A 27,172-nucleotide genomic window follows, 5' to 3' on the forward strand; every position below is an offset into this window, starting at 1 on the left:
TGCCGAAGAAGTCAAAGAAGAGATCGCGGAAGGTGTCGTCGTCATTGTCTTCATCTTCGTCTTTGTCTTCGGTCTTCATCTGCAGCCTCTTCTTCCTCTTCTCCTTCTGAGGCTACCCAGCCAAAAAGAAGAAGCCTGCCTCCCCCCAAAGAGGTCTCACACCGAGACCTCCAAGGGGCTGCCTCCTTCCACAGGGAATGCAGTGGGATCTCTCGCTGGCTCTTCCCGATCCACGGATCAGGGAACCACTGCTCTGTCCCCCGGGTCAGTCGCATCGGGAGCCAAGGGCGTGCAGACCATGGTACGCACTCCCCCTGCTGAGCCGAAGAAACCTGCTTCTAAGGCCAGCGGGTCCACGTCAGACACTCGCTCGCGAGTCGCTCCGAGTACCTAGGTTTCCAAGGAGACCCGGGTACCCCAGTCTGGTATGGGAGAAACCTCTCTCCATACAGACTTGGGCGTGGGGCGAGAGAAAGAGTCCGGGCATGCAGGTGCCCCGACTCTTCCTACTGGTACTTCTGTGAGTGCCAAGCCAGGTTCCCCTGAAGATGCACCAGTCCCTCGAGTCCAGACACCTGGAGAAGCAGAGAAGAGGTCCCCTGCTCAGTCTTCCTAAGAGGTTACGGGCTCGAAGAAGACTGGGGCGGCATCCAGAGGACAGCGCAAGTTCGCGCCAGCCAGCCGTGCGCTTGTTCCTCCCAGTCCCCGGCCACGTTTGCGCAGCCAGCCTGGCTCAGGGGAGACGAGTGCGCGGCTTGACTCAGGCGAGCCGCTCCGCTCTCCTCGGGAGACTGCTTTGCCCAGGCGTAAGCTCTCTCCTCAACCCAGGCTGCCGTCACCACTACACGGGTTGGTGATCGCTCCCGCCGCTGCCCCTGTTGGTTCTGCCAGCAGGGCCAGTGGAGCACCCGATCCTCCTCGCCTGTCCCCTCTACCTCCTGGGCTCCTTCCAGGGGCAAGTCAGACATGAAGAACTCTGGCGAGTTGTCTCCCAGAGTTTTACCTCGGGGCGTACGTGCCTGGCTCAGTCCTCGGCTCGACCAGGTTTTATGCCCGCGTGGTGCAGGAAGGATCACGGGGTCTGCCGAGGTTCTCCCTCCTGCAGGGAGAGTAGATCAGGAGGACCGAACCCTGGAAAGACTCCAGGTCCTCTCCCCAGGATGCGGACACCCCAAGATACAGAGCACGTTTGCTGAGGTTATTGCGCTGATTCACAGCAAAACAACCTTGGGGAAGGGACCATGGCCTCGTCTGTGGATCGTCTGTTGCGCCTCGAATCCTACTGGGGACCCAAAAAGGAACCCAAGGCTTCGGTGGGGCTGCTGTGGTCCATGCTTGCCGAGGGGGTCCTCGATCAAGTGAATGGTCTTGTGTCTCAGCAAGACAGTTCGCTCAGATCGAACTGCTCGGACAAGCTTCTTCCCCCTCCTCTGCCTCGCCAGAAGCGCTTCTACGCACCATGGGAGAGGGCATTGCCGCCTAAACAGGTTGACCCAGACCTGGTTCATCTGGATCTGGGTCTTACGTTGCAGCAACTTACTGCAGAGAGCATCTCCCTCTCTCAGCAAGAAGCCGCAACCCTGGAAGCCACCGCCATGGCAGCCTTCCAGGCAGTCTCCTGGTTCAATCTGTGATCCTTCACAGTATCCAAGGTGGCTGCTTCCTTGGGCACTATCGTACCCGGGGAGGACTCCGCCTTCGGAAGACTATGCCAGTCTGGAGGCAGGGCCATCTCCTACCTCGCCCACCAGACAGCAAACCTGTGGGCTAACCTGGCCCTGAAGCGAAGGGACGCCGTTTCTCTCTTGCTTCTCCAGGTCTGTGGGGCCCGAGTCGGCAATGACCCTGCGGAATGGACTGTTGCTGGGCTCCTCCTATCTCTTTCCTAGGGAGTTGGTGGACACTGCGGTGGATAAACACCGAGCCGATGACAGCGACCGGCTTGTCCACCAGGCAGTGGCCAAGACCTCCGGATCTTCAAGTTCCACTGCGGCCAGGCCCCAAGAAGTCCCAGTCTTCCTTTAGAAAGAGCTGGTCTTCCCCCCCTTTCAGCCCGCTTCCAATCCGGAAAAAGGGGGCAAGGGAGGAAGAAGAAGGAAAACGCTAGGGGTGGCGTTCCCCCAAATGCTGCCGAAGGTGGGGGAGGTGCCTGTCGAGCCATTGGGCAACATGGCAGTGACACAGAGCCAAGACCTGGATATTGGATGTTCTTCGGGAGGGATATCCACTACCCTTAGAGTCTCGGCCTCCCCTCATCTTCTCTCCGGTCCATCTCTGCACATACGTCCAAGGAACTCCGAAGGTCACCGCACTACAGCAAGAAGTGCAAACCATGCTGAGCAAGGATGCTGTGGAAGCCGTGTTGGACCAGTCTCCAGGCTTTTACAGCCGTGTCTTTCTCGTAGAGAAAGCCACAGGGGGATGGAGACCAGTCACAGACTTCTCTCCTAAACCGATTCGTTCGCCAGACTCGGTTCACGATGGAAACAGCGCAATCCATGCTTGCTTCTATCAGGAGAACGACTTCATGCTTACGGTGGACTTGAAGGATGCGTATTTTCAAATATCCATTCATCCGTCTTCTCGCAAGTACCCCTGCTTTATCCTTGGGGAGACAGTCTTCCAATTCAGGACACTCTGCTCCGGGCTCTCGACCACTCCCCAGGTATTCACAAGAATCTTCTCTCGTGTCAGCTTGGGCTTACTCGCATGGGATACGTCTGTTGAGGTATCTTGACGACTGGCGAGCTCCCGCTCACAGTTGCTACAGGACAGGGATCAACTCCTCGAGTTTTGCCGCGATCTTGGGATCTTGGTGAACCTCGAGAAGTCAGATCTCACCCCCAAGCAGAGGATAAAGTACCTGGGCATGCTGATAGACTCAGTGGCAGCGAAAGTCTTTCCATCGGACTCTCGTATCAGCAGGTTCAGGCAGGCAGCACAGCTGTCCCTGTCATGACAGGAGAAGCCAGCCCAACAATGGCAAGTCGTCATCGGTCACCTGTTGTCGCTGGAGAAGCTGGTACCTCATGGGCATCTTCACCTGCAGTCTCTACAATGGAGGCTAAAGAAGTATTGGTCCCAGTCCCGAGACCCCAGTCCTTCCACATCCCTCTCTCCGAGGAGGTGAGAGAGACCTTCGCTGGTGGGAACCTCTTGATAGGAGTATCCCTGCATACTCCCCCTCCGACATGCTGCTGTTCTCAGATGCATCGACCAAGGGATGGGGCACACACCTGGAGGAGTTGCTGACTTCGGGAGTGTGGCATCGGGACAACAAGTGCCTTCACATCAACATCCTGGAACTCCAGGCAGCCTTCCTGGCTCTCCAAAAGTTCCGGGATCGAGTGATGGGACACTCCGTGGTACTGATGAGCGACAATACCACAGTAGTGGCATACGTCAATGAGCAGGGGGGCCTAGTGTCCCTCCCGCTCCACCAGTTGACAATGCCGGTGCACGAGTGGGCCGTGGCTCACTCGGTAGAGCTGTCAGCCAAGTACATTCCAGGCAAGAGGAATGTTGTGGCAGACAGGCTCAGCCGCCAGAATCAGGTGATAGGAACCGAATGGTCCCTTCACTCAAAAGTGACGGAAAGGCTATTCAACCTGTGGGGGCATCTAGTCATCGACCTGTTTGCCACCCAGCACAACAGAAAACTCCAGGTCTTCTGCTCAGTTGTGCCGGACCCATGGGCCGCTGCGGAGGACACTTTCCAGCACCTGTGGGACAACCTCGACGTTTACGCCTTTCCTCCGTTCTGTCTGATTCGCTGAGTTATCAACCAAGTGATGATCACTCCGAATCTCAGAATGATTTTGGTGGCACCCAAATGGCTGCAGGCCGTTTGGTATCCCGACCTGCTAGCTCTCCTCTTCGAGGCGCCGAGAGAGATCTCCCCCTGGCCCGACCTGCTGTGCCAACCCCACGTAGAGCAGTACCACCAGGCAGTGCAGTCCCTGTATCTTCACGGCTGGAGGTTATCCACCATCTCCTGCAAGCGAGGGGCTTTTCGCATTGCGCAGCAATGGAGATGGCCCAGTACCTCAGACAATCCTCCGCAGCAGTATACAAGTGAAAGTGGTCCGTCTTCTGTGGTTGGTGTCGTTGACGGGTATCTCTCCAGTCGGGAGCTACTATTCAGTAGGTTGCGGACTTCCTCATCTTCTTTCGTGGAGGGAAGCTTCTCTCCGTTTCAGCTGTGAAAGGCTACCGTGCCGCACTCGGCCTAGTCTTGCGGCTGAAAGGAGTAGACATCTCTTCCTCCTTCGAGATTTCCCTACTGTTGAGAAGCTTTGAAAGGTCTTGCCCAACTAGGGATCTCAGGCCCCTGCATGGGATGTGACTCTCATTCTAAGGAGCCTGACTTGTGCACAGTACGAGCCTTTATGAGAGTCATCAGACAGGGATCTGACCCTCAAGACCATCTTCCTGCTGGCCCTGGCATTGGCGAAGAGAGTTGGCAAACTACACGGACTTTGCTTCGATGTTAAACACTCGAGGGGATGGGGATCAGTTACGCTCCCGATTTCGTCCTGGATTTCGTAGTGAAGACTCAGAATCCTTCACGATCCCTCCCTAGAGGACTTTGTAAGTAATGAACCAGACAAGATGCTACTGTGTCCTGTTAGAGTGCTGTGGCGCTATCTGAAGAGGACTTGATGTCTCCGGCCTGAGTGTCGACGACTCTTTGTTAGTACTGGCTCAACCAAGAAGGAAGTGTCCAAGAACACCATCTCTCTCTGGCTTCATGAGACGATAAGGAGAGCGTATTCTGCTGCAGGAAAAGACAACACCGGTACGCTTCAGCTGAGAGCTCACGAAGTCCGCAGCATCGGTCCGTCCCTCACATTCTAGAAGAACATGTCAGTTCTGTAGGAGGGAGCGGATGCGCCATTACATGCTGGATCTGGCGGTCGATACAGGTAAGCACCCAACGGGAGCTCCCGTTCTATTTTCCGTTCAGGATGATAGAAGCAACCCCACTCCTTCCCCTTGCAAGGGGGGTGGGGAAGGAGACCATAACTATAAGACAAACCCAATGCTTGTTATTGATTGCCTTAATGTCATCCAACTCCAAGTTATTCCTAGGCTACTTTGCATGAACTGATGATTCCTCTTTCATGCAAAGGGACCCAGAAGTCTGATAATTGATCCCACGTTTCTTACAACCCGATCATTTTGTCAGAGGCAGTTTTCTCTTCCTTGCTCTGTCGACCAGGAAGGGAAGACAAGGTGTGGTGAACTCCAGTCAGTTCAGGAGACTCACTCAGATTCCTTCCTCCAACCAGTGAGTCTTCCTAATGTAAAGGACCGAGGGTATATATATCGTGTCAGAACAAATCAGTTTTTAAAGTAAATTGTATTTTCCTAACTATACAAACCCAAGGTCCTTTACATTTCATGCCCACCTCATGCCACCCTCAATCTGATACCAGGGACGAAAGGCAGATTGGAATATTTACATCTGGGCAGGCGGTACTCCGCCTCCCGGATTGTAGTTAACTGTCTAACCGCCTTGTTCGAAAGTTCAACAGCCTTTTCCAGCCTATGCTGAAAGTAATTCCTAATGTAAAGGACCTTGGGTTTGTATAGTTAGGAAAAATGCAATTTTCTTTTAAAAATTGTGATGTTAGCTTAAACATTACTATTTAGATTAATTTTTGACACCAGCATATAGCTGTATTACTATATTTGAAATTTAATTTTTGAATGTCATGCCATTCAGGCTAACTGCTATAAAACTAATTTGTATATTCAATCCAGGCAACTGTTTTATTTGGCTTAGGTTAATTCTTTTAGCTCAATCTGCCTTGCAGCTAAGATTGGAGGAGATCTTAAAAGCTTCTTGCTTAACCTATTCTAGCCAACTGTCTAGTCTAGGCTTATTTAAATCACACTTAAGGATATAAGCTATGCAGGAAAGAACCTCTTATAATCTAGTTTACTGTTTTATCTGTCCGAGACTACTCTTTTATCGGATGTTCAGCTACTCTTTTATCTGATATTCAGCCACTGCTTTATTTAATCTGAACTACTGTTTTAGGCTAATAATAGGATATTCTGTAAAGGGAATCTTACTTAATCTAGTTAGGCTACTGCCTGATCTAGGTCTATATCACCTTTAAGGATACAGGCTACATAAGCACCCCACTAATATGTAGCCTTATAAATAGGCTACCAAGGCGTAAAACTAGGTTACCGTTTTGTCTAGCCTAGGTTACTGTTTATATCTAATCTTAGGCTATTTGGTCTTAACTACCGCTTAGGCCAATATAATAGGATATTTCTTAAAACATTCTCACTTAACCTAGGATAGGGTATTGCCTAATTCGGATTGTTTAGATCACACTTAAAATGTAAAGGCTATTTAAAACAGAAACTCACTAATATGTAACCTAATAGCTAGCCTACCGTTTTGTCTAGCCCAGATTATTGTTTTTATCTAATCCCAAGCTACTTGGTGTAAGATACCACTTAGGCCAATAATAGGAAATTTCTTAAAATGTTCTCACTTAACCTAGGATAGGGTATTGCCTAATTCAGATTATTTAGATCACTCTTAATATATAGGCTATGTAAAAGAGAAAATCACTAATATGTAACCGTATACCTAGGCTACCATTTTGTGTATCTCAGATTATTGTTTATATCTAACCTGAGGCTACCTGGTCTTAAGTTATTACTTTAAAGGTTTCTTCCTTACTGTAATCTAGGTTACTACCTAATCAAGGTTATTTGATTAATAAGGGTACAGGTTACATTAGACAAAATTAACTCAACATGTAGCCTTAAATCTAGGCTGCCATTTTATCTAGCCCAAATTACTGTTTCATCTGGACCTAGGCTACCTGTTTTAAGCTAATGTGTAGTCCAGTAATGGGATGTTTCATAGAAGGTCATTACTTAACCAGTATAGGGTACTGCCTCATCCCAGTTACTTAGATCATATAAAACTATAAACTATATAAAACAGAAAAACTCTCTAATATATAGCCCTATAGCTAGGCCACCATTTTTCTCGTCTTTAAAAGGTTCTTACTTAATTTAGGCTACTAACTGGTTATTTAGTTCACACTTAAGGCTATAGTCTGTTATTTTCTCTTACTCTGATCTAGGCTACTTCCTAGATTATTGTAGACATCGTATAATCTGAAAAGATTTTCTATATTAATAATAAAATGGCTTAGTGCTGGCTATGTGTTAACAAGAGAAGCCGGTTTTCAGCTTTCACACAAATTATCTACCAATTACAAAAGTTTAAAACTAAAACTTTAACTGGGACTTGAAACTAAGCCCTTAACTTGCTTCTTTTGGTTTTTCTATAATTATTGAATTCTGGAGCACTGACAAGAATCGAATCCATTGTCAGTCAACCAAAGAAAGGTAATGGCTTCCTTGGTCTCTTGCCAGTCTGTTTGTTGACAGTGTGGCAGACTGTGCATGCGCAGTAATCACTTCTTCTTCTTCTTCTTCTAGCAGGTTTAACGAAGGAAATAACCTGGGTACAGCTTCACTGTAAGATAAGGGAAAGAGTCCTCTTATCGTGGAGTCCATTACATACTCCACCACAGGTTATAGTGTTTATCATTATGACACAATCCCTGGCCAAGAGAATGGCTAAAAGAGAATTCTTTGATATTAGTTTAGTCACCATGGAGCTCTAACAGACCCATGGAAGGTAACTCCTTGAGGAAAAAACAAGACTACGTTATCAAAAAATTCCTGGTATCCCATTGTGATCCCTTAAAATGGTTAGTTGTAAGGAAAACAATAGTAATGGTAAAAAATGCTTAAAGCATAAAGTAGACAGAGAAAAATTTATGCATCATGTGTTTGTTGAGGAATTAATTTGTCATGAGCTGTGTTAACCCCCAATTTGGATTATTATTGTTACATTTGAATTATTGCTCATGTTTTCCTCCTGATAGAATTGAACATTAGGCAGTTTGTTTGAGTGTTAGTGCCTTCAATTTCACATCTAGCTCTGTGACACTGTGGTATGACCGTACAGTATAACCGTTTTCTGAAATGTTCTGATATGCTTTATATACTGTAATATACTATGGATGTCCATTCTTAACTTTTTAGTTTCCTTGTGTGAAATTACCTTAATGCCCAGTCTTCTTTTACTTTTATCATTTTACTTCATGATTTTTTAAGCTTAAGATATATAAAAATTACATTTTATGGCTGCAAAGCATGTTTCTACTTTTTTTTCCATTTCCTTTTGCATTGTTTATTATAAATTAGATGTACATTTTACTTTCAGGTCCAATATCAACATCAATGACATTTTAGGTGACTATTCACTAACGTTAATAGATGCGCTCGACACACTTGCAATTCTGGGTGATACTAGTGGATTTCGTAAGGCTGTCCAGTTAGTTATTGAAAATGTTACTTTTGACAAGAACACTACTGTGCAAGTTTTTGAAGCCAATATCAGGTAAGCAAATTTGAAGTACAGTATTATAAACATGTTTGATACTGCACTGCAGTAACTACAGGGTTCTAATATCCATTTGAATGTATATTGTGGCCAGTTAACCCTTTAACGCCGACTGGACATATTTTATGTCGACAAAAGTTGTCTGTCAGGTGCCGAGTGGATGTAAAATATATTGACTACAAAAAGTTTTTTAAATATTCGCGGAAAAATACTTATAGGCCTCGTTTGCGAAAAATTTTAAATCACATGCCTTGAGGGATGCTGGGAGTTCACGTATCACGCTGTTGTTTTGTTTACAAGCGTGACCCAGCTGCGCATGCGCGAATTTCTTTCTTCTCCCACTAGAAAGCATCAGCTAACTCTGCTGAAAATCTCAAAAATTCTTTAGTCACTTTGTTGTAATTTTTGCACCATTTTCTATTAGCCTTTAAATAAAGTTTTATATATGAAAATGTGTGCAATTTCATGTAGAATACAACAAAAAATAACTCATGGTTGTAGCTTTTATAAATTTTGACATATTTTCATATAAATCACGATAAGTGCCAAAATTTCAACCTTCGGTCAACTTTGACTTGACAAAAATGGTCGAATAATGCAATTGTAAGCTAAAACTCTTACATACGAGTAATATTCAATCATTTACCTTCATTTTGCAACAAACAAGAAGTCTCTAGCACAATAATTCGATTTATGGTGAATTTTTGAAAAAAACTTTTTCCTTACATCTGCTCTAACTCTGCTGAAAATCTCAGAAATTCTTTAGTCACTTTGTCGTAATTTTTGCACTGTTTTGTATTAGCCATTACATAAAGTTTTATATATGAAAATGTGCACAATTTCATTTAGAATACAACAACAAATAACTAATGTTTGTAACTTTTATCAATTTTGACATATTTTCATATAAATCACGGAAATGGTCGAAAAATGCAATTGTAAGCTAAAACTCTTACATTGTAGTAATATTCAATCATTTACCTTCATTTTGCAACAAACGAGAAGTCTTTAGCACAATATTTCCATTTATGGTGAATTTTTGAAAAAAACTTTTTCCTTACGTCTGCTCTAACTCTGCTGAAAATCTTGTAAGAGCCTGACGTCGTCTCTTCCAAACACGTGTGTGTTCGTGTGTTCGTCGTCCATCGGAGTGGACAAGACAACAAGAGCATCTTGTTTTCTTTCTCTAAAGGAACGCGATTTCAACCATACAATATTTCCGTCTGTTTCTCCCTAACCATTGTTGTCTTGATGTATGTACAATCACCACTACTTGTATTGCCATGCAAGCATTCTAATCATGTACTCATAATGTTCCAACGAATCTTCTGTATCAAACAGTGTGTATGTTTCTGTTTGTGAAGACGCCAAACGTCTCGCCACTCCGATGGACGACGAACACACGAACACACACGTGTTTAGAAGAGACGGCGTCAGGCTCTTGCAATCTCAGAAATTCTTAGTCACTTTGTCGTAATTTTTGCACAGTTTTCTATTAGGCGTTACATAAAGTTTTATATATGAAAATGTGTGCAGTTTCATGTAGAATACAACAAAAAATAACTCATGGTTGTAGCTTTTATCAATTTTGACATATTTTCATATAAATCATAAATGCCAAAATTTCAATCTTCAGTCAACTTTGACTCGACCAAAATGGTTGAAAAAATGTAATTGTGAGCTAAAACTCTTACATTCTAGTAATATTCAATCATTTACCTTTATTTTGCAACAAACAAAAGTCTCTAGCACAATATTTCGATTTATGGTGAATTTTCGAAAAACTTTTTCCTTACCTCAAAGCTAACTCTGCTGAAAATCTCAGAATTTCTTTAGTCACTTTGTCGTCATTTTTGCACCGTTTTATATTAGCCGTTACATAAAGTTTTATATATATAAAAAATGTGTGCAATTTCATGTAGAATACAACAAAAAATAACTCATGGTTGTAGCTTTTATCAGTTTTGAAATATTTTCATATAAATCACGATAAGTGCCAAGATTTCAACCTTCGGTCAACTTTGACTTGACCGAAATGGTCGAAAAATACAATTGTAAGCTAAAACTATTATATTCAAGTAATATTCAATCATTTACTTTCATTTTGCAGCAGACGGGAAGTCTCTAGCACAATATTTCGATTTATGGTGAATTTTTGAAAAAAACTTTTTTTTACGTCCGCTCGTTACGAATTCATGCATCATTTTGTGATAATATTTTCTCTGTGTTGCTTTGATCGTTTTACAATTTGTTATATACCAAAATCATTGCAATTTAATGAACAATACAATGAAAATAACTCCTTAGCTTTAACCGTTGTGCTCGCAGCGTGATTTGTATACAATTATATATGAAAATTTTTTTTGCACTGTCTTATATTCCAATATTTATATATGATAATGATATTTTTTTTCATTTCTGATGGCTGCATACTAAATTTCAGGCATTGAGAGAAAAAGGAGCCAAGAATGAACTCTTAATCTTAAAAACTAAGTGTGCTGTGGTTTTTAAAAAAAAAACTTTCTTTCCTCTTCGGGGCTAACTCTCAGACTCCGCCGGCATACGGCAGACACTTTTGTAAATAGAGGCTCGGCGTTTAAGGGTTTATTTCTGGGTGCACATATTTACAGAAATGATACAGTACAATAGTGCTGTAATGAATTAGTGCCAACACATGAAAGAAGAAAGCTGCTGAAGGGTCATGGCATCCTTTATTTTTTCAAAGCAGTTTGGTTGTTAATTGGTCATACAGTACAGTACTGTATTTGCTTGACCCATGGAAAGTAGCATATACAGTAAACTTGTTACACTTTTCGGCCTGGCTTTCTGATAAGCAGCAAAATCTGTTAGGTGACAAAGACTCAAATTATGACATGCACTTGAACATTGTCAAGTATCTCTCTGCTAACAGTAATTACACATAGTTTCTAGCTTAATCCAAACTGTAGTTTACACTTAGAATTCATTTAAAAGATTTACCTGAAAGTGTACCACATTTGACAAGTGTAGCAAAAACCATCATAATAATTTAGCTGATATGTACAGAATTATGATAAGGTGACATTGAGTAAGATGAGGCGTTACTGTATTTGATAAATATGGAAACTTAATGTTATGCATTACTCTTATAATTTAAAAGCAACAGCAAATGACATCTCAGACCTTAATCTCTTAAAGAGATTATGTTGGAAGCATAAATATTTCCTGTTTTTCCATTTTTCAAACTTCAGTACTAGGTAGTAGAAGTAATGTGAGTAAAGTAATCAGCGGTTAATTGATGTAGAAAAGGGCACTGTCAAGGTAAAGCAATAGGTTCAGATAAACAGGTGCTCAGCCAGGTGTTCAGAAAATTATAAATGTTACCTAATAACTTCATAAAATGAGGCTGTGGTCAGAAGGACAAGTATCAGGGTTACTTAGTCATGGCAGCTTTTCTACAGATTTTCACAAATTTTATTTTCATTGAAGGAGAGAGAGAGAAAGAGCAGTTTTTCTGTTCTAGTTTTATTACTGTGAGGAAAATTTTTTAGATATATAAAAATTAATAATTTTCTGCAAAACACGATTTTCCTCCTGTTTTATGTCATGAAATATATTTGTATGCCTTATTTTTTAGTGAACTTAATATTAGAAGTATGTACCTTGTACTCTGAGAGTGTAACTCTTGTTCTATGCAGCAACTTCTGCAACTGTTGGTGAAAGGTTGTTTTTACATAAACTCTTGTTAGTCAGTCTCTTTATATTTCTGAAAACATGCAGCATTTGTACTTAGTCCTTATTTTGCTCAAGTTGTCTTGCTGTGCACCAGCCAAGTTAGTATAGTACATTACATATTTTAGTGTTACATAATGTATATGTTTTAATTTCTCTTTATCCCAGGCTTCTAGGGGCCTTATTATCTGCTCATCTCCTTATTTTGGATGAGAGTCAGCCTTTTGGAAATCTAGAGCCAGACTGGTATGATGGGGAGCTATTGGAAATGGCATCAGATCTGGCTTCCAGGTTCTTACCTGCCTTTGATAACTCAAAAACAGGTCTTCCACACCCAAGGGTAAGGCTTATTTTTATAGAACTGATTTCCAGTGGGTATGTTTTCTTGTTTGTTTCTTCTCATTTATTAAAGCTACAGAAATGAGGCTTTTCATGTTACTTGGCACAAGAAGTTATGTTTTCTTGTCTGGATATCCAGATTTTCCAGTGTAGAATTCTTGCTACAGCTTTCTTCCTCATGATGGTTGGAGTCGTCCACCATTTATTTCATGTTTATGTTTAGAGCTGATTGACATTAATGCTGTTAAGTAACAGAAAGCCATGTTTTGAACTGGCAAATCTATATTTAGGTGTCAATTCCAGCTTATTGTTAACTGATTATGTTATACTGTTTAGCGTTTCTTCCTCTGGGAGAATGTTCATGCTTGTGGCAAAGAAGTCCACCAAGATTGCTCTTGCAGGAAAGGATTTTTGCTCTTGAATTTGTTTAAGATTTTAAAATGCTTGTGACTGACAGTGCACTAAGGAAGTTGACAGAATGAACATAGCTAATGAAGTGTATGTCTACTCCATAATTTCATTTCCAAGAAAGAATGAATATTTCCGCTAGTTAATTGAGCTGTGCTTCTGCTTGAATGTTTTTCTTGCCAAAGATGGCAGTAAAGAAATGAAATTTTTTTCAGACAGCCTTATATGCTAGGAAACATTTCATTGATTATTTTTTATGTCCTTGTATCAAGAAAAAATTTAAATGACAGGGAAATTATGTGGTTGATGGCTTTTAGGCATACAAGAACATGCAATATTTTAACTGATAATTAATGTCTTTGATACAGTTACAGTAATACAAAATCCAGAGGATTTAGGTTTTAGTCAATACTGTAATCCTTTTGCTTTTTTCAACTTAAAACATTTGTGTGTTAAAATAACTGACTGTGTGACAAATTATTTAGTGCAGTAAAATGAACTTGTCTGTTAATTTCTGGAACACATGTTAAGAGCATTTGTAAGTTTCAAATGATTTTTTGTTTTGTATCTTTTTGTAAGAGGTGGATGTGAGCAAAAGTCAACTCCTTTCGCTTGCTGCTATGTGTGGTGAATAATCATAGGAGGCAGCTTTTAATTGATAGGTAATTTTGATATTTTTCTTCATGAGGCAGTATGGAGTAATTTTGATGAACCAATAGGTTTATCTAGTTGTTTTGTGTATATTTAATGTACATTTTCTCTTACTGAAAGCGAAGACTACAAGGGCATATTCAAATTATGCATAGGTGAATTTACGGGAAGGTGTACCTAAAGGCAGCCGGACAGACACTTGCACAGCCGGTGCAGGATCCTTGTTGGTCGAATTTGGAATACTAAGCCGTCTCATTGGTGATCCAGTCTATGAGATGTCTGCCAGGAGAGCAAATAAGGTGCTGTGGAAGTTGAGAAATGCACAAACTGGCTTATTAGGTATGTTCACAAGTAATGTAACACTGTTGTTAAAAGCTGAAAATTCATGCAAAGCTTTTGCTCTTCTATTTAATAATAATGTTTGGCTATGCATTAGTTGTTTTATATGTGATTCACTGAAATAGAAAATAAACTTTTTCAAAGTATTGTATGAAGAAAAGAAGACTGTGAAAGGTTATTTATAAAAAATTATTAACCAGACCTTTAAGTCCTATTTCTTTATTCATTTAGGATTGGCACAGAGATTGCTTTTATTTGAGTTGAAAAATTAAAAATGAAATGACGATATCAAAGAAGTTGGATAGACAGTAATGGAGGTTCTTGATGGAGCCACTTCAGACCTGAGTTTTGTTGCTTGCAGCTATTTATTTTCATATTTTCCCTTCTCTCTCCCCCCACATAGTTATCCAACTTAAAATAAATAGTTTTATATCGTAAATATAGCACCTTCAGCTATGTAGGCATTACACTACTGTAATCATATTGGAGACTGGAAATAAAATGATTTAGGTAAGCCAACATCCATTTTTGGGCCTGGGAGAATCTGTTGATGATAGGTAAATATATGAAATTCAAAAAATGTTTATATGTTGTGAAGTCTGACAACAAAGAAGTTAGAAAAGATCATTAACCCTTAAACGCCGACTGGACATATCGTACGTCGACTAAAATTGTCTGTCAGGTGCCGAGTGGACGTACCGTACGTCGACTACAAAAAATTTCAACCTTCGGTCAACTTTGACTTCACGGAAATGGTCGAAAAATGCAATTGTAAGCTAAAACTCCTACATCCTAGTAATATTCAATCATTTACCTTCATTTTGCAACAAATTGGAAGTCTCTAGCACAATATTTTGATTTATGGTGAAGTTTTGAAACACTTTTTTCCTTACGCCCGCGTGGTAACTCGGCCGAAAATTTCAGAAATTCTTTCGTCATTTTGTTGTAATTTTTGCACCGTTTTATGTTAGTTGTTACATAAAGTTTTATATATGAAAATGTGCGCAATTTCATGTAAAATACAACAAAAAACAACCCATGGTTGTAGCTTTTATCAGTTTTGAAAAAATTTTCATATAAATCACGATAAATAGAAAAATTTCAACCTTCGGTCAACTTTGACTCGACCGAAATGGTCGAAAAACGCAATTGTAAGCTAAAACTCTTACATTCTAGTAATATTCAATCATTTACCTTCATTTTGCAACAAATTGGAAGTCTCTAGCACAATATTTCGATTTATGGTGAATCTTTGAAAAAAACTTTTTCCTTACGTCCGCACGGTAACTCGGCCGAACATCTCAGAAATTCTTTCGTCACTTTGTCGTAATGTTTGCACCGTTTTTCTAATAGCTGTTACATAAAGTTTTATATATGAAAATGTGCACAATTTCATGTAGAATACAACAAAAAATAACTCATGGTTGTAGCTTTTATCAGTCTTGAAATATTTTCATATAAATCATGATAAATAGAAAAAATTCTACCTTCGGTCAACTTTAACTAGACTGAAATGGTCGAAAACTGTAATTGTAAGCTAAAACACTTACAGTCTAGTAATATTCAATCAATTACCTTCATTTTGTAACAAACAGGAAGTCTCTAGCACAATATTTAGATTTATGGTGAATTTTTTGAAAAAACTTCTTTTACGTCCGCATGTTACAAATTCATGCATCATTTTGTGATAATATTTTCTCTGTGTTGCTTTGATCGTTTTACAATTTGTTATATACCAAAATCATTTCAATTTAGTGTATAATACAAAGAAAAAAAATAACTCATTAGCTTTAACCGTTTTGCTCACAGCGCGATTTGTATACAATTATATATGAAATTTTCTTTTCGCGCTGTCATATATTTCAATATTTATATATGATAATGATATTTTGTTTATTTCTGATGGTTGCATACTAACCTTCAGGCAATGACAAAAAAGGGAGCCAAAAATGAACTCTTAATCTTGAAAACTAAGCGTGCTGTGATTTTTTGAAAAAAACTTTTTTTTTCCGCTTCGGCGCTAACTCCCGAACGCTGCCGGCATATAGCAGACACTTTTGTAAATAGAGGCTCGGCGTTTAAGGGTTAACTGTTTGTACTGCACTGCATAATCAGCTGTAAAAACTTTGCATTATAAGTATTTATGATCTTTTCTTTTTTACTAATTAGCAATTTATTTTTCAGCTATTTTTCTGTATTTATTATTTACTTTCATATTCTCAAACTGTGCTTAAAGAGTCAGTCACTATATAAGGATTTTTTTCTAGAGCGTCTTTGGGAACCAACCTCATGGAGGTTTAGTTTTAGATTTTGTACAATTTTAATGAAAAAAATCTATCAATAAATGGTCTAGACTTGTAAGGAGGAAGTGGATGTATGCTGATTTCTTATCACTTCCCATAGGCAATGTGGTTGATGTTAACACTGGCAAGTGGATGGGGGAACTGAGCGGAGTTGGAGCTGGCCTCGACAGTTACTTTGAATATTTGCTCAAAAGTTACATATTGTTTGGAGATCCTGAAGATTATGTCATGTTTAACAAAACTTACACACTTGCTAAGCAGTACATGAGGAGAGGGTAAGTTTATAAGTAATTTACCCTACTTATTATTATTATTCAGTAGATGAAACCTATTCATTTGGAACAAGCCCACAGGGGCCATTGACTTGAAATTCAAGCTTCCAAAGAAGATGGTGTTCAATAGGAAGAAATAAGAGGAAGTAAAGGGAAATACTTAAAGAAGAGATACCACTTATTAAAAAAAATAAATAAATAGATAAAAATGTATTAAAATGCAAGAAGAATAGTATTAGGGTAGTAATGCATTGCATTTTTGCTTGAATTTTCGAAGTTCTAATTGCACGACATCCTGTGGAGGCTGTTCCACAGTCCAATGGTGTGAGGACTAAAGGACCTCGGGAACTGAGAAGTTCGACAGCGAGCCACATTTACTACATATTGGTGCTGCTGTTCAGCGAATCTGGTTGCTCTCAGCAGATAAAGGGGATCAGGGATCAATTGTGAAATTGAAAGATCTCTGTTGAACTACAACACATGAAAAAGTGACAAACAAGAGACCATCCGTCAATGGTCCAAGTCATAATAAAACTATTAGGAAACAGAAACCTACCACCACAAACCATTCTATCTAAAAGCGATAAATCTCTGGCAGAAGCAGACATCCACACCAGAGAACAGTATTCCAGTAAAGAAGTACAAATGACCTAAAACAGGTTGCATTGATTTTATCACTGCTATAAATATATGAGGCCTTACGAACAATACCTAACTTTCGTGTGGTATTTGCTGAAACTTTCATTAGATGTTTCTCAAAAGTTAGATGTGAGTCAGAAGTTACATCTGGAATAGTTGAAGATTCAGACTCATTCAGCAAAGCTCCATCCACATGAAGGGGAGGATGGGGTGGGAAATCTGTTCGAGATCTGCTAATCAATAGTGTTTTCATTTTACTGGAGTTCAGCCTCATACCCCAGAGACTACTATTCCCAGATTTTGGTCCATTTCTCATAAGTGGAGACTCTGAAACCCACAAGTGTTGTTTCATCAGCATACTTAATAATCTTGTTTTCCAGGCCAACAAGCATATCACTTGTATGCACTAAAAATAACAGTGGACCAAGAACACTGCCCTATGGAACTCCAGACACAGTAGGTCATGGTTCACTAAAGATCCTGTAAACAGCAAGTCGCTGCTGCCTACCTGTAAGGATATATTGAAGTAATCCTAAAACATATCCACCTAGATTCTAAAGTTTATAAGCAAGTGCCTTGTGAGTTACTAAATCGAAACCAGTATTAAAATATATTTGAATTACTCTGCACTCAAAACCCTAATCAAGTTTCCCTTGCAAATAGCATGACAGATCTAAAAGAGCATCGCAAGTACCTAACTGCTTCCTATATGCACACTGACTATCAGCTAACAATCCTTTAGATTCCACATTCTTATATAGCAACTTTGGAGAGCACAGGGAGAATAGAGACTGGCCTGTAGTTACTGCAGTCTGCAGATATGCCACTCTTTGGAACAGGCACTGTATTAGTAAGATTGTGCTCATCCACAAAGATACTATGTTGACATAAAAATCTGTAGAATCTAGTAATATTGGGAGACAACACACTAGAAACTTTTTTAAAAAACAAAGGGAAGGAACCATCAGGATCTTCCCCACCCCGGCTATCAAGATTATCCAGAATTTTCTTAACATCCTTGGAGGGAAATGCAAATTTTGTAAGAATCTTGGACACAGGTCAGTGTTCATTATGGGAAACTTATGAATTTCATTACAGTAATATTTAAAATATACGTAACACAAGCTTTAAAAAGATTATCAACTTGCAAAGCAACCCAATTTCAGCATAATGTGTGAAAATGAAAACAGAAGACAATAGAATAGGAAATAAAAAGAAAATGTTAACAAAGTTCTCTCTTTATGTCAATAATTATTGCCTCTTGTTTTTTCAAGTTATAAGACTAATCACTAAAGAAAGTGAAGTTATAGGTGAAAGGATTGAAAGTTAATTCTTGAGTTTAGAAAGCATAGGGCCACTTTTCAAGGTAATGTCATTGCCATTATTCAATATTTTCAGAGTTGTGACTTGTAAAATAGAATACAGGTAAGTCCAGACTAACTTTTCAATTTTATTGAGGATGAGAAAGACAGGAATGGTCTCCTGAAATTTGGGAGTAATTGTGCAAGGATAGATAACAACCACCGGGAACGTAAGTGCCTCGGAAAACCAGCCCCTGAAATGAAGATTTTATATAAGTAACTTACCAAATAATTACATAGCTATAGTTTCTACTTTACGCGGCAGCTCAAAATTCGAAATTCGCGGTAGCGCTCTTTTGTTTTGAGTGTAGGTATGTTGCCCCGCCCACTTTGGGGGAAGAATAGGTACAACTTAGCTAAGGAGCTCAATTCGTTTCTGCCGGTTAATGACTGAACACCAGTTATTAGCAGCTCTCGTTTTCGTTTTCACCGAATGTCGGAGAATGTCTTTGGTGAAGTACTCTTTTGTTGGTAGCGCAGCTATTAGCTTAGCTAGTTTTTTGGATAATTTGATTGGTACTTATTCATTTGGAATTCTTGAAATTTATGTCTGACTCTAGTTTATCCAGCTTTAGACTGCAGCAAAGGCTGCAAAACTAGACTCATGGTTAAATACAACCAACATGCAGTTTGTTGTACTTGAGGGAACAAATTTGTTCTCCTGAATTGACTTGTGACGAATGGAAAGACTGGGATCAGGGTAAATGGAAAACTTTACAGTCTCATTTAGACAAATTGAAAAGAGACAGAATTAGGAAAGCCACAGCTAGGGCTGAAGCAAAGGCTTCTGCTAGTAAGCCATTCTTCAAGGGAAGATATTGATGATTTACCTATCCCTTCGATGCCTGTGACAGCCTTTTCTCCCATTTCCAGCCCTCCAGCTTTTCCCGTCACTCCTGTACATAATTCTTATTCTGCTGAACCCAATGCCATTGCCAGCTTAGAAGCACGGGTAGACCAGAAATTTAATTTACGTGTAAATACGGTGTCCCAAATTGGGAATTCTGTGAAGGTCCTAATGGACAAATTTAATAGTGTTGCTCCTAGACCAAGGTCCCTGCTAATTCCCCTTGCAAACATGGGAGGAAGCAAACTGACAGTCCAAGGGAGGTCGGCGGGGTTTGCCCATGAGCAGTCGTCGCCTCATCCGAACCCGTTGTCCACCGATCCCAGGCCGCGGACGAATACCGTTGGAAAGGTATTAGATTAAATACTCACACTCTTTCTTCAAGTGGATCAGACTCGCCCAAATCTAAGAGACGTAGTGACCGTTTCTCGCTTCTATCTAGACCACTGAAAAGGTTAGGCCCTTCTATGGACTCCGATTCTCCCCCGCCTTGTAAGCGAGCAGTTGAGAGAGATCATAGCTCTCTCCCGTCTTGTAGTTTCTGGGTGTCACCGACAAGAGATTCTCGCTCTCTTTCTCGCGCAAGAAAATGCCCAGGCAATGTTCGTAAACACCAGTTCACAGATGGCTCAGGATCCGACCTTTCACCTTCAGAGCGCCCAAAGTTCGAGCGCCCAAGATCCGAGCGCCTATCATCATATGAGCGCACACCTTCGTCTGAGCGCCCATCACCTGGGCACACTGCTCCAGCCTTACCTGTTCGGGAACACCCAACTTCCAAGACGGAAGAGCCCGTGTTGGACCACTCGGAGCGGGAACAGCAGTCTTCAGAGTGCCCATTATTGCCGAACCAAGCGTCCACGGACAGGGCATTTGCTTCAAAGGAGTCTCTGTCTGCTTCTACAGCGGGTGGGTGCATATCATCCATGCGCCCAGTCGCGGTGGCGCATCTTCAATCAACCCCTCTTCTAATGCAGTCTTGACCTCTCATCAAGAATTTCCTTCAGTCTCTATAGACCCTTCTTTGGCGCCGCTTCAACTCCGGCTTGACAAAGTGTTGAGCCTTCTTGAGAAACCAACTCCAGCGGTACAGGACTCCGTAGAATCTCCAGGACCTCCCGTTTTGTCCGCCGAAGAACCTGTAGAAGAGGAACAGCCCACCTCTCATTACTCGGCTTTACTCAGGTTTTTCCTGGTCTGCTACCCGTCGTGCTTCTCCCCAGTCGTTCCTTTATCGCCGGGTTCAGCCTACCTCTGCATGCGTCAACCTCCAGGTACCACCAGACTTCCGCGTCTGGTGTTGTCTTCACCTTCGAAGAAAGCTTTCGGCTGTATGGATGCCTGGCTTGCAGAGAAGAGGAAAGTCAGGAAGGTGGTTTTCTGTTCACCTCCTTCGTGCTTAGTAAGACAGAAGTATCTGTCTTATGCAACAGGAGAAGCTCCGTCCTTGGGAGGTGCTGCCCCCTCTCAAGGAGACTTCTCCAGTATAATTGATGCTTCTTGTGGTTCGGCCTTCGCTTCAGCCAGAATTCTTTTTTCATCCTCAGAATTGGACCACCTTCTCAAAGATATTTTTAAAGTATTTGAGATTTTTAGTTTCTTAGACTGGACTATAGGAGCCTTGATTAAGAAAATAGAAGACTGTGCGTCACTGCAAGAAAACTTCGCATCGGACTGGCTGGGTGTTTTGGGGTGCGCAGATAGAACTGTTAGAGATGGAGCAGTAGAGCTAGCTACCATCTGTACAACGGGAGTACTCAAGAAGCAAGATTTGTGGTGCTCGTTTGCAGCTAAAGGTGTCACTCCATCAGAACGTTCCTCGCTTCTATTTGCTCCTTTAGTCAAAGATATCCTATTTCCGCAAGACATCGTAGATTGGATTTCCGTCGATCTTCAGAAGAAGTAAACCCAAGACCTCATCACCCAATCGACCAAGAGATCGAATTTTCTGCAAGAACAACGTCTACTGCAACTACTAGGACGTCGTCATCCCTGCAACAACATCCCTTTCGAGGAGGTAGAGGCTGTCTACAGCCCCGTCCAAGAACCAACCTTCGAACCTCCAAACCATCTAGAAAACCATTCATCAAGTCCAACATTAGAAAATGAGACTTCTATCCTCCGTGTCCCAGTGGGAGCAAGACTGTCACATTTCTGGCCAGCATGGGAGAAGAGAAATGTGGAACCGTGGGTGCTGAAAGTTTTAAGAGAAGGTTATACAATCCCCTTCGAGGAAAAACCTCCATTAGTAACCTCTCCAATCAACTTAGCAGCCTACTCAGTAGACTCAGAGAAGTTTTCAGCCTTATCCTGGGAAGTTTCAGCCCTTCTGGAAAAGAGAGCAGTGGAAATAGTAGGGAATGTAAACTCAGGGGATTTTACAACCGTCTCTTCGTGGTTCCCAAATTATCGGGAGGATGGAGACTTGTCCTGGACGTCAGTGCCCTGAACCGCTTCGTTCAAACAATGAAATTCAGAATGGAGACGAATCAGTCAGTTTTGTCGGCCATCCATCTGGGAGACTGGATGGTCACGATGGACATGCAAGATGCTTACTTCCATATTCCAATTCATCTGGACTCCAGGAAGTATCTAAGATTCATGTTCCAGGACAGAGTCTTCCAGTTTCGGGCACTCTGTTTCGGACTATCCACGGCCCCTCAAGTTTTCACCCAGGTACTCGCGCCCCTTACGAAGTGGCTTCATCTTCTAGGGATGAACATTTCTCTGTACCTGGACGACTGGCTCCTACGCTCCCCCTCGAATTATCAATGCACGGAGGACTTACGGAAAACGCTTCGTCTCGCCCAAGAATTAGGACTTTTGATAAATTTCAAGAAGTCCCAATTAGTTCCCACTCAGTCTATTCTGTATTTGGGGATAGTGATAGAATCTCGGAGTTTTCTGGCTTTTCCATCCCAACAAAGAATACTTTCTTGTCGAAGGAAAGTCCAGGACTTTGTGACTCGCAGCTCCTGACTCAGCCAACGAATGGATGAGTCTTCTCGGAACTCTCTCACCCATCGAGAAGTTCGTTCCATTGGGCAGGCTGCATTCAAGAGCACTTCAATTCTACCTCAAAGCCAATTGGAACAGGAAGTCATTCCCGGACTCGTTCAACATCACTCCCCAGATAAAAGAGGACCTCAGATGGTGGTTGGCAAAAGACAGATTTTCGGCAGGAAGGTCTCTAGCTCCAACGAACCCCGACCTAACGTTATTCTCCAACGCTTCGGATCTGGGTTGGGGAGCCCTCCTCAACAACATGGAAGTATCAGGAACTTGGTCTCCTTCCGAGAGAAATCTCCACATCAACGTGAAGGAACTAAAAGCAGTTCATCTTGCACTTCTACATTTTGCAACGATAACCTACCACAAAACAGTAGCGGTGCATTCGGACAGCATGACCGCCCTAGCATATACCAAGAACCAAGGAGGGACCCATTCTTTTACACTCAACGAAGCGACAAAGGAAATTCTTCTTTGGGCAAGGAACAACGAAACTCACTTAGTGACTCGATTCATTCACGGCAAATTGAACATCCTGGCGGATGAATTGAGTTGAGGAAAACAGGTCCTACCGATGGAATGGTCACTCAATCCACAGGTATGCACCGACCTGTGGAAACTGTGGGGAAAGCCGTTGATAGACGTGTTCACGACGTCGAGAAACAATCGTCTTCCGTTGTATTGCTCCCCAGCCCCTGACCCACAAGCATGGGCAACAGATGCCATGTTGCAGGACTGGTCGAATCTCAACCTTTACGCCTTCCCTCCCTTCAGCATGGTGAGGGAAGTGCTGAGGAAGTTCAGTTCTCACGCCAACGTGTCAATGACACTAGTCGCGAAAGGATTCTCAACATCGACCATCAAGGGTTATAGAGCAATGTTGAGTTCAGTATTTAAACATAGAGGATTAGACCTGTCTTCCAACCAAGACATAAGTGATTTAATTAAACACTTCAACACCAGTAAGCAAGCTAAACCCTCAGGAGTCGCTTGGAACTTGGACGTGTTCTTCAACTGTCTTTCAGGTCCACTCTTTGAACCGATAGAGTCGTCGTCTCTTCGCAATCTTACGAAGAAGACATTTTTCTTGGTGGCACTTGCCTCAGCCAAAAGAGCCAGCGAACTTCATGCCATTTACCAAAAGATAGGCTTCTCACAAGGCAATGCAGTATACTCGTTAATTTTAGAATTTTTGGCCAAAAATGAGGATCCAGCTAACCCTTGGCCTCGCTCCTTTTCTATCAAGAGCCTCTCAGAAGTATGAGGCCCAGACGATCAAGAGAATGTCCTCTGCCCAGTAAGAGCTCTAAGAGTATACCTCGAGAGAACCAAGAACCTTAGAGGTTCGGCCCCTAATCTTTGGTGTTCTGTTAAAAATCCCAGCCGTCCTTTGTCCAAGAATGCCCTATCATTCTTTTTAAGATCTGTAATTTCGGAAGCACATTCGGGAGTTCAAGACGATTTACTACCTTGTGCAAAGTAAAGGCTCATGAAATAAGAGCTGTGGCAACGTCTTTGGCTTTTAAACGTAACCTGTCTCTCTCTTCGATTTTACAAACAACCTTTTGGAGGTGCAAGTCAGTGTTTGCCATGTTTTATTTACGGAACGTTGAGACAGTGTATGAAAAATGCAGTACTTAGGTCCGTTCTTCTCAGCTGGCATGGTATTGGGGGATGAAGGATAGGAGGAATGCCTTCCTTTTTCCTCTATCCACTCTCCTTGAATAAGGGCAGTTGTACTTCTTGGGAAGTTTGGTGTACACTGATCTTAAGTGTCATCAATTGGTTTTATGGTTTTGGCTAAAATGTCATACAGTGTAGGTTAATTTTATCTGGTCTTTGTTATTCTATTGTACTGCGCCCAGGGCAAGGGCAATCCACATATCATTATGTGACCCATTTGGATTTATTAGCTTTGGCAACCTGCGATTGACCTCCTACGTTGCAAAGCACCCACTCAGTAGAGGTGACTCTTGGCTCTACCACCACACCGCTACAGGTCGAGAGGAGCCACGACCAGAGGCAGTACCTGTCTGCTGTTGCTCCCTCACCAGGTAAGGTTTCAACAAGCATTCCAAGATGCTAGCTAATTTGCTATCCCAGATTACCCCCCATATCAAGTAGTTTTTTGGGTAGTATATGTCCATTCATCCCACCTCCACTCAATGTGGGATTCAGCTATGTAATTATTTGGTAAGTTACTTATATAAAAATGACATTTTTATAATAAAATAGTTTTATATATACTTACCAAATAATTACATGATCAGAGCCCGCCCTCCTCCCCTCTCATGGACATGGAGCATAAACGAATTGACCTTCTTAGCTAAGTTGTACCTATTCTTCCCCGAAAGTGGGCAGGGCAACATACCTACACTCAAAACAAAAGAGCGCTCCAGCTAATTTCGAATTTTGAACTGCCGCGTAAAGTAGAAACTATAGCTTTGTAATTATTTGGTAAGTATATATAAAACTTTATTTTATTATAAAAATGTCATTTCAGCCTGACTTGATATTATCCTTATTTTTGTTAACAAGACAGTGAACACACCTGGTATCCTTATTCAGTTTTCAAAGGCTTTCAAAGCCAGTGGTTCACATGCTTCAATCTTGTGTACTACTTTTGATAACAATAATTAACTTAAAATAAGATGAACTTAATTGAGAGCTGACAAGAATCAGTGATTGCTTTGGATAGATCTACATCTCCCAGGTTTTTTTTTTTTGTAGAAGCAGAGTGGTCTTTGAAGTTTTAGTTTTTCTGTGGTATTTTTATTTTCCCATAACTGTATTTTTATTTTGCCTTATTTTTATTTTCCCTTAAATGTGTACAGTAATACCCCAAACTTGCCAGATTCGAGTTGCGCTAATTCACAGACAGACAAACTTTTCATTGGAACCTAACTAATTGTCACATGAGTTTTTCACAGACACGCAAACATTTGCAAATACAGTACTGAGAAACCCTGCAAAAGCATTTGTTTAATTTTTCATGTAATTTATAAGTTTTCAAGCTTTATTGTGTAAATCGAATAACATTAATTAATGAAAGTAATAATCTCTCTCTCTCTCTCTCTCTCTCTCTCTCTCTCTCTCTCTCTCTCTCTCTCTCTCTCTCTCTCTCTCTCTTTACAGAGATGAGAGAATTTTTATGATACATGTACAGGCAGTCCCCGGTTTACGACGGGGGTTCCGTTTTTAAGCTGCAGCCGCGTCATAAACCGAAAAATTGTCGAAAATCGTCAAAAATCCTAAGAAAACCTTACTTTTAATGCTTTGGGTGTATTGAAAATGATGTAAACTGCATTTTTATTGAGTTTTTCATCAAAAAGCCTCCAAATTTTGATTATTCTGCCATTTTGGAGCCATATTTCTTCTGTCGGATCGGCGTACGACGCGTCGTAACCCTGGAACATGCATCGTAAACCGGGAAATAATTTCTGATGAATATATTTGAAAAGCGTCGTAACCTCGGAACGTCGTAAGCCGGACCCGTCGTAAACCGGGGACTGCCTGTATATGTTTATTTGTTTTGTATGATAAATAAATTTTTTACTTAATAATAAGTACAAATTTTCAAATAATAATAATAATAATAATAATAATATAACTGTAATTACAAAATTAGTATGTGATACATATTTTAAACAAATTCTTTTCCTCATCTTTTGAGATGAAGCTCGAACGCAAAGCTGTCAGACATATCACTTGAACATGACAAGAAGAGGAGTGTTGCTGATTAGTGAGTCAAAGTTTTTTTGGTAACTCTCTCTCTCTCTCTCTCTCTCTCTCTCTCTCTCTCTCTCTCTCTCTCTCTCTCTCTCTCTCTCTCTCTCTCGTAGTTAGTGCAGCCTATGTATTACTGTCTCTCTGTATGTCTGTACATGTACAGTAGATGATTTTAAATTGATCTGATTTTACCTGTACTGTCTACCAAGTGTAAATGTGCTGTTCTAAAACACAGAGACATGGAGCATTTCAGAACAAAGGGAAAGAGATAGAATGAAGAAGTTTTTAAAGACGGGGTTGAGAAGACTTCTAAAAATAGATCCGTGGAATGGGGAAGAGAGAAATAGTATACTAATTTTCACACACTCCTATATTCTTATGTTAACCATTTATTTCTTTTTTTAAGGGTACTGTATTAAGCTAACTTTTAAATGAAATTACAGTAACTTTAATTTCATTAAAAAATTAGGTTCATAGTGAATTTCCATCTTTTAATATCTAATGTAAGAATAAGTTTCTCTCTCTCTCTCTCTCTCTCTCTCTCTCTCTCTCTCTCTCTCTCTCTCTCTCTCTCTATGTTATTCTCTCTGTCTCCTTAACAATTCTCTAGATAATTTAATAATGATATTTCAAGTAAGGAAAATCTCTCTCTCTCTCTCTCTCTCTCTCTCTCTCTCTCTCTCTCTCTCTCTCTCTCTCTCTCTCTCTCTCTCTCTCTCTCTCTCTCTCTCTCAGTCTGTAATAATTGATAAATAATTTCACTCTCTTAATAATTAAATGCCGACTGGACATATCGTAAGTCAACTAAAATTGTCTGTCGGGTGACGAGTGGACGTACCGTACGTTGACTACAAAAAATTTCAACCTTCAGTCAAATTTGACTCGACCGAAATGGTCGAAAAACGCAATTGTAAGCTAAAACTCTTACATTCTAGTAATATTCAATCATTTACCTTCATTTTGCAACAAATTGGAAGTCTCTAGCACAATATTTCGATTTATGGTGAATTTTTGAAAAAAAAAAAATTTCCTTACGTCCGCGCAGTAACTCGGCCGAAAATTTCAGAAATTCTTTCGTCATTTTGTCGTAATTTTTGCACCGTTTTATATTA

The 27,172-nt window shown here is 41.0% G+C and overlaps 1 protein-coding gene across 2 annotated transcripts in view; it reads left to right on the forward strand.

Annotated features, from left to right (window-relative positions):
* Positions 1 to 27,172, forward strand: part of LOC136847054 (ER degradation-enhancing alpha-mannosidase-like protein 1) — a 170,682-nt gene that overhangs the window by 132,884 nt on the left and 10,626 nt on the right. The window contains exons 2-5 of one of the 2 annotated variants that reach the window (XM_067118296.1): positions 8,273 to 8,449; positions 12,332 to 12,503; positions 13,717 to 13,900; positions 16,304 to 16,478. In XM_067118296.1, coding sequence (XP_066974397.1) covers positions 8,273 to 8,449; positions 12,332 to 12,503; positions 13,717 to 13,900; positions 16,304 to 16,478 — 708 coding nt within the window. The remainder of the gene's footprint in view (positions 1 to 8,272; positions 8,450 to 12,331; positions 12,504 to 13,716; positions 13,901 to 16,303; positions 16,479 to 27,172) is intronic. The other variant, XM_067118297.1, reaches the window with a different exon arrangement.

This window comes from Macrobrachium rosenbergii, chromosome 16 (genome assembly GCF_040412425.1).
Source record: "Macrobrachium rosenbergii isolate ZJJX-2024 chromosome 16, ASM4041242v1, whole genome shotgun sequence".
Classification (NCBI taxonomy): Eukaryota; Metazoa; Arthropoda; class Malacostraca; order Decapoda; family Palaemonidae; genus Macrobrachium; species Macrobrachium rosenbergii.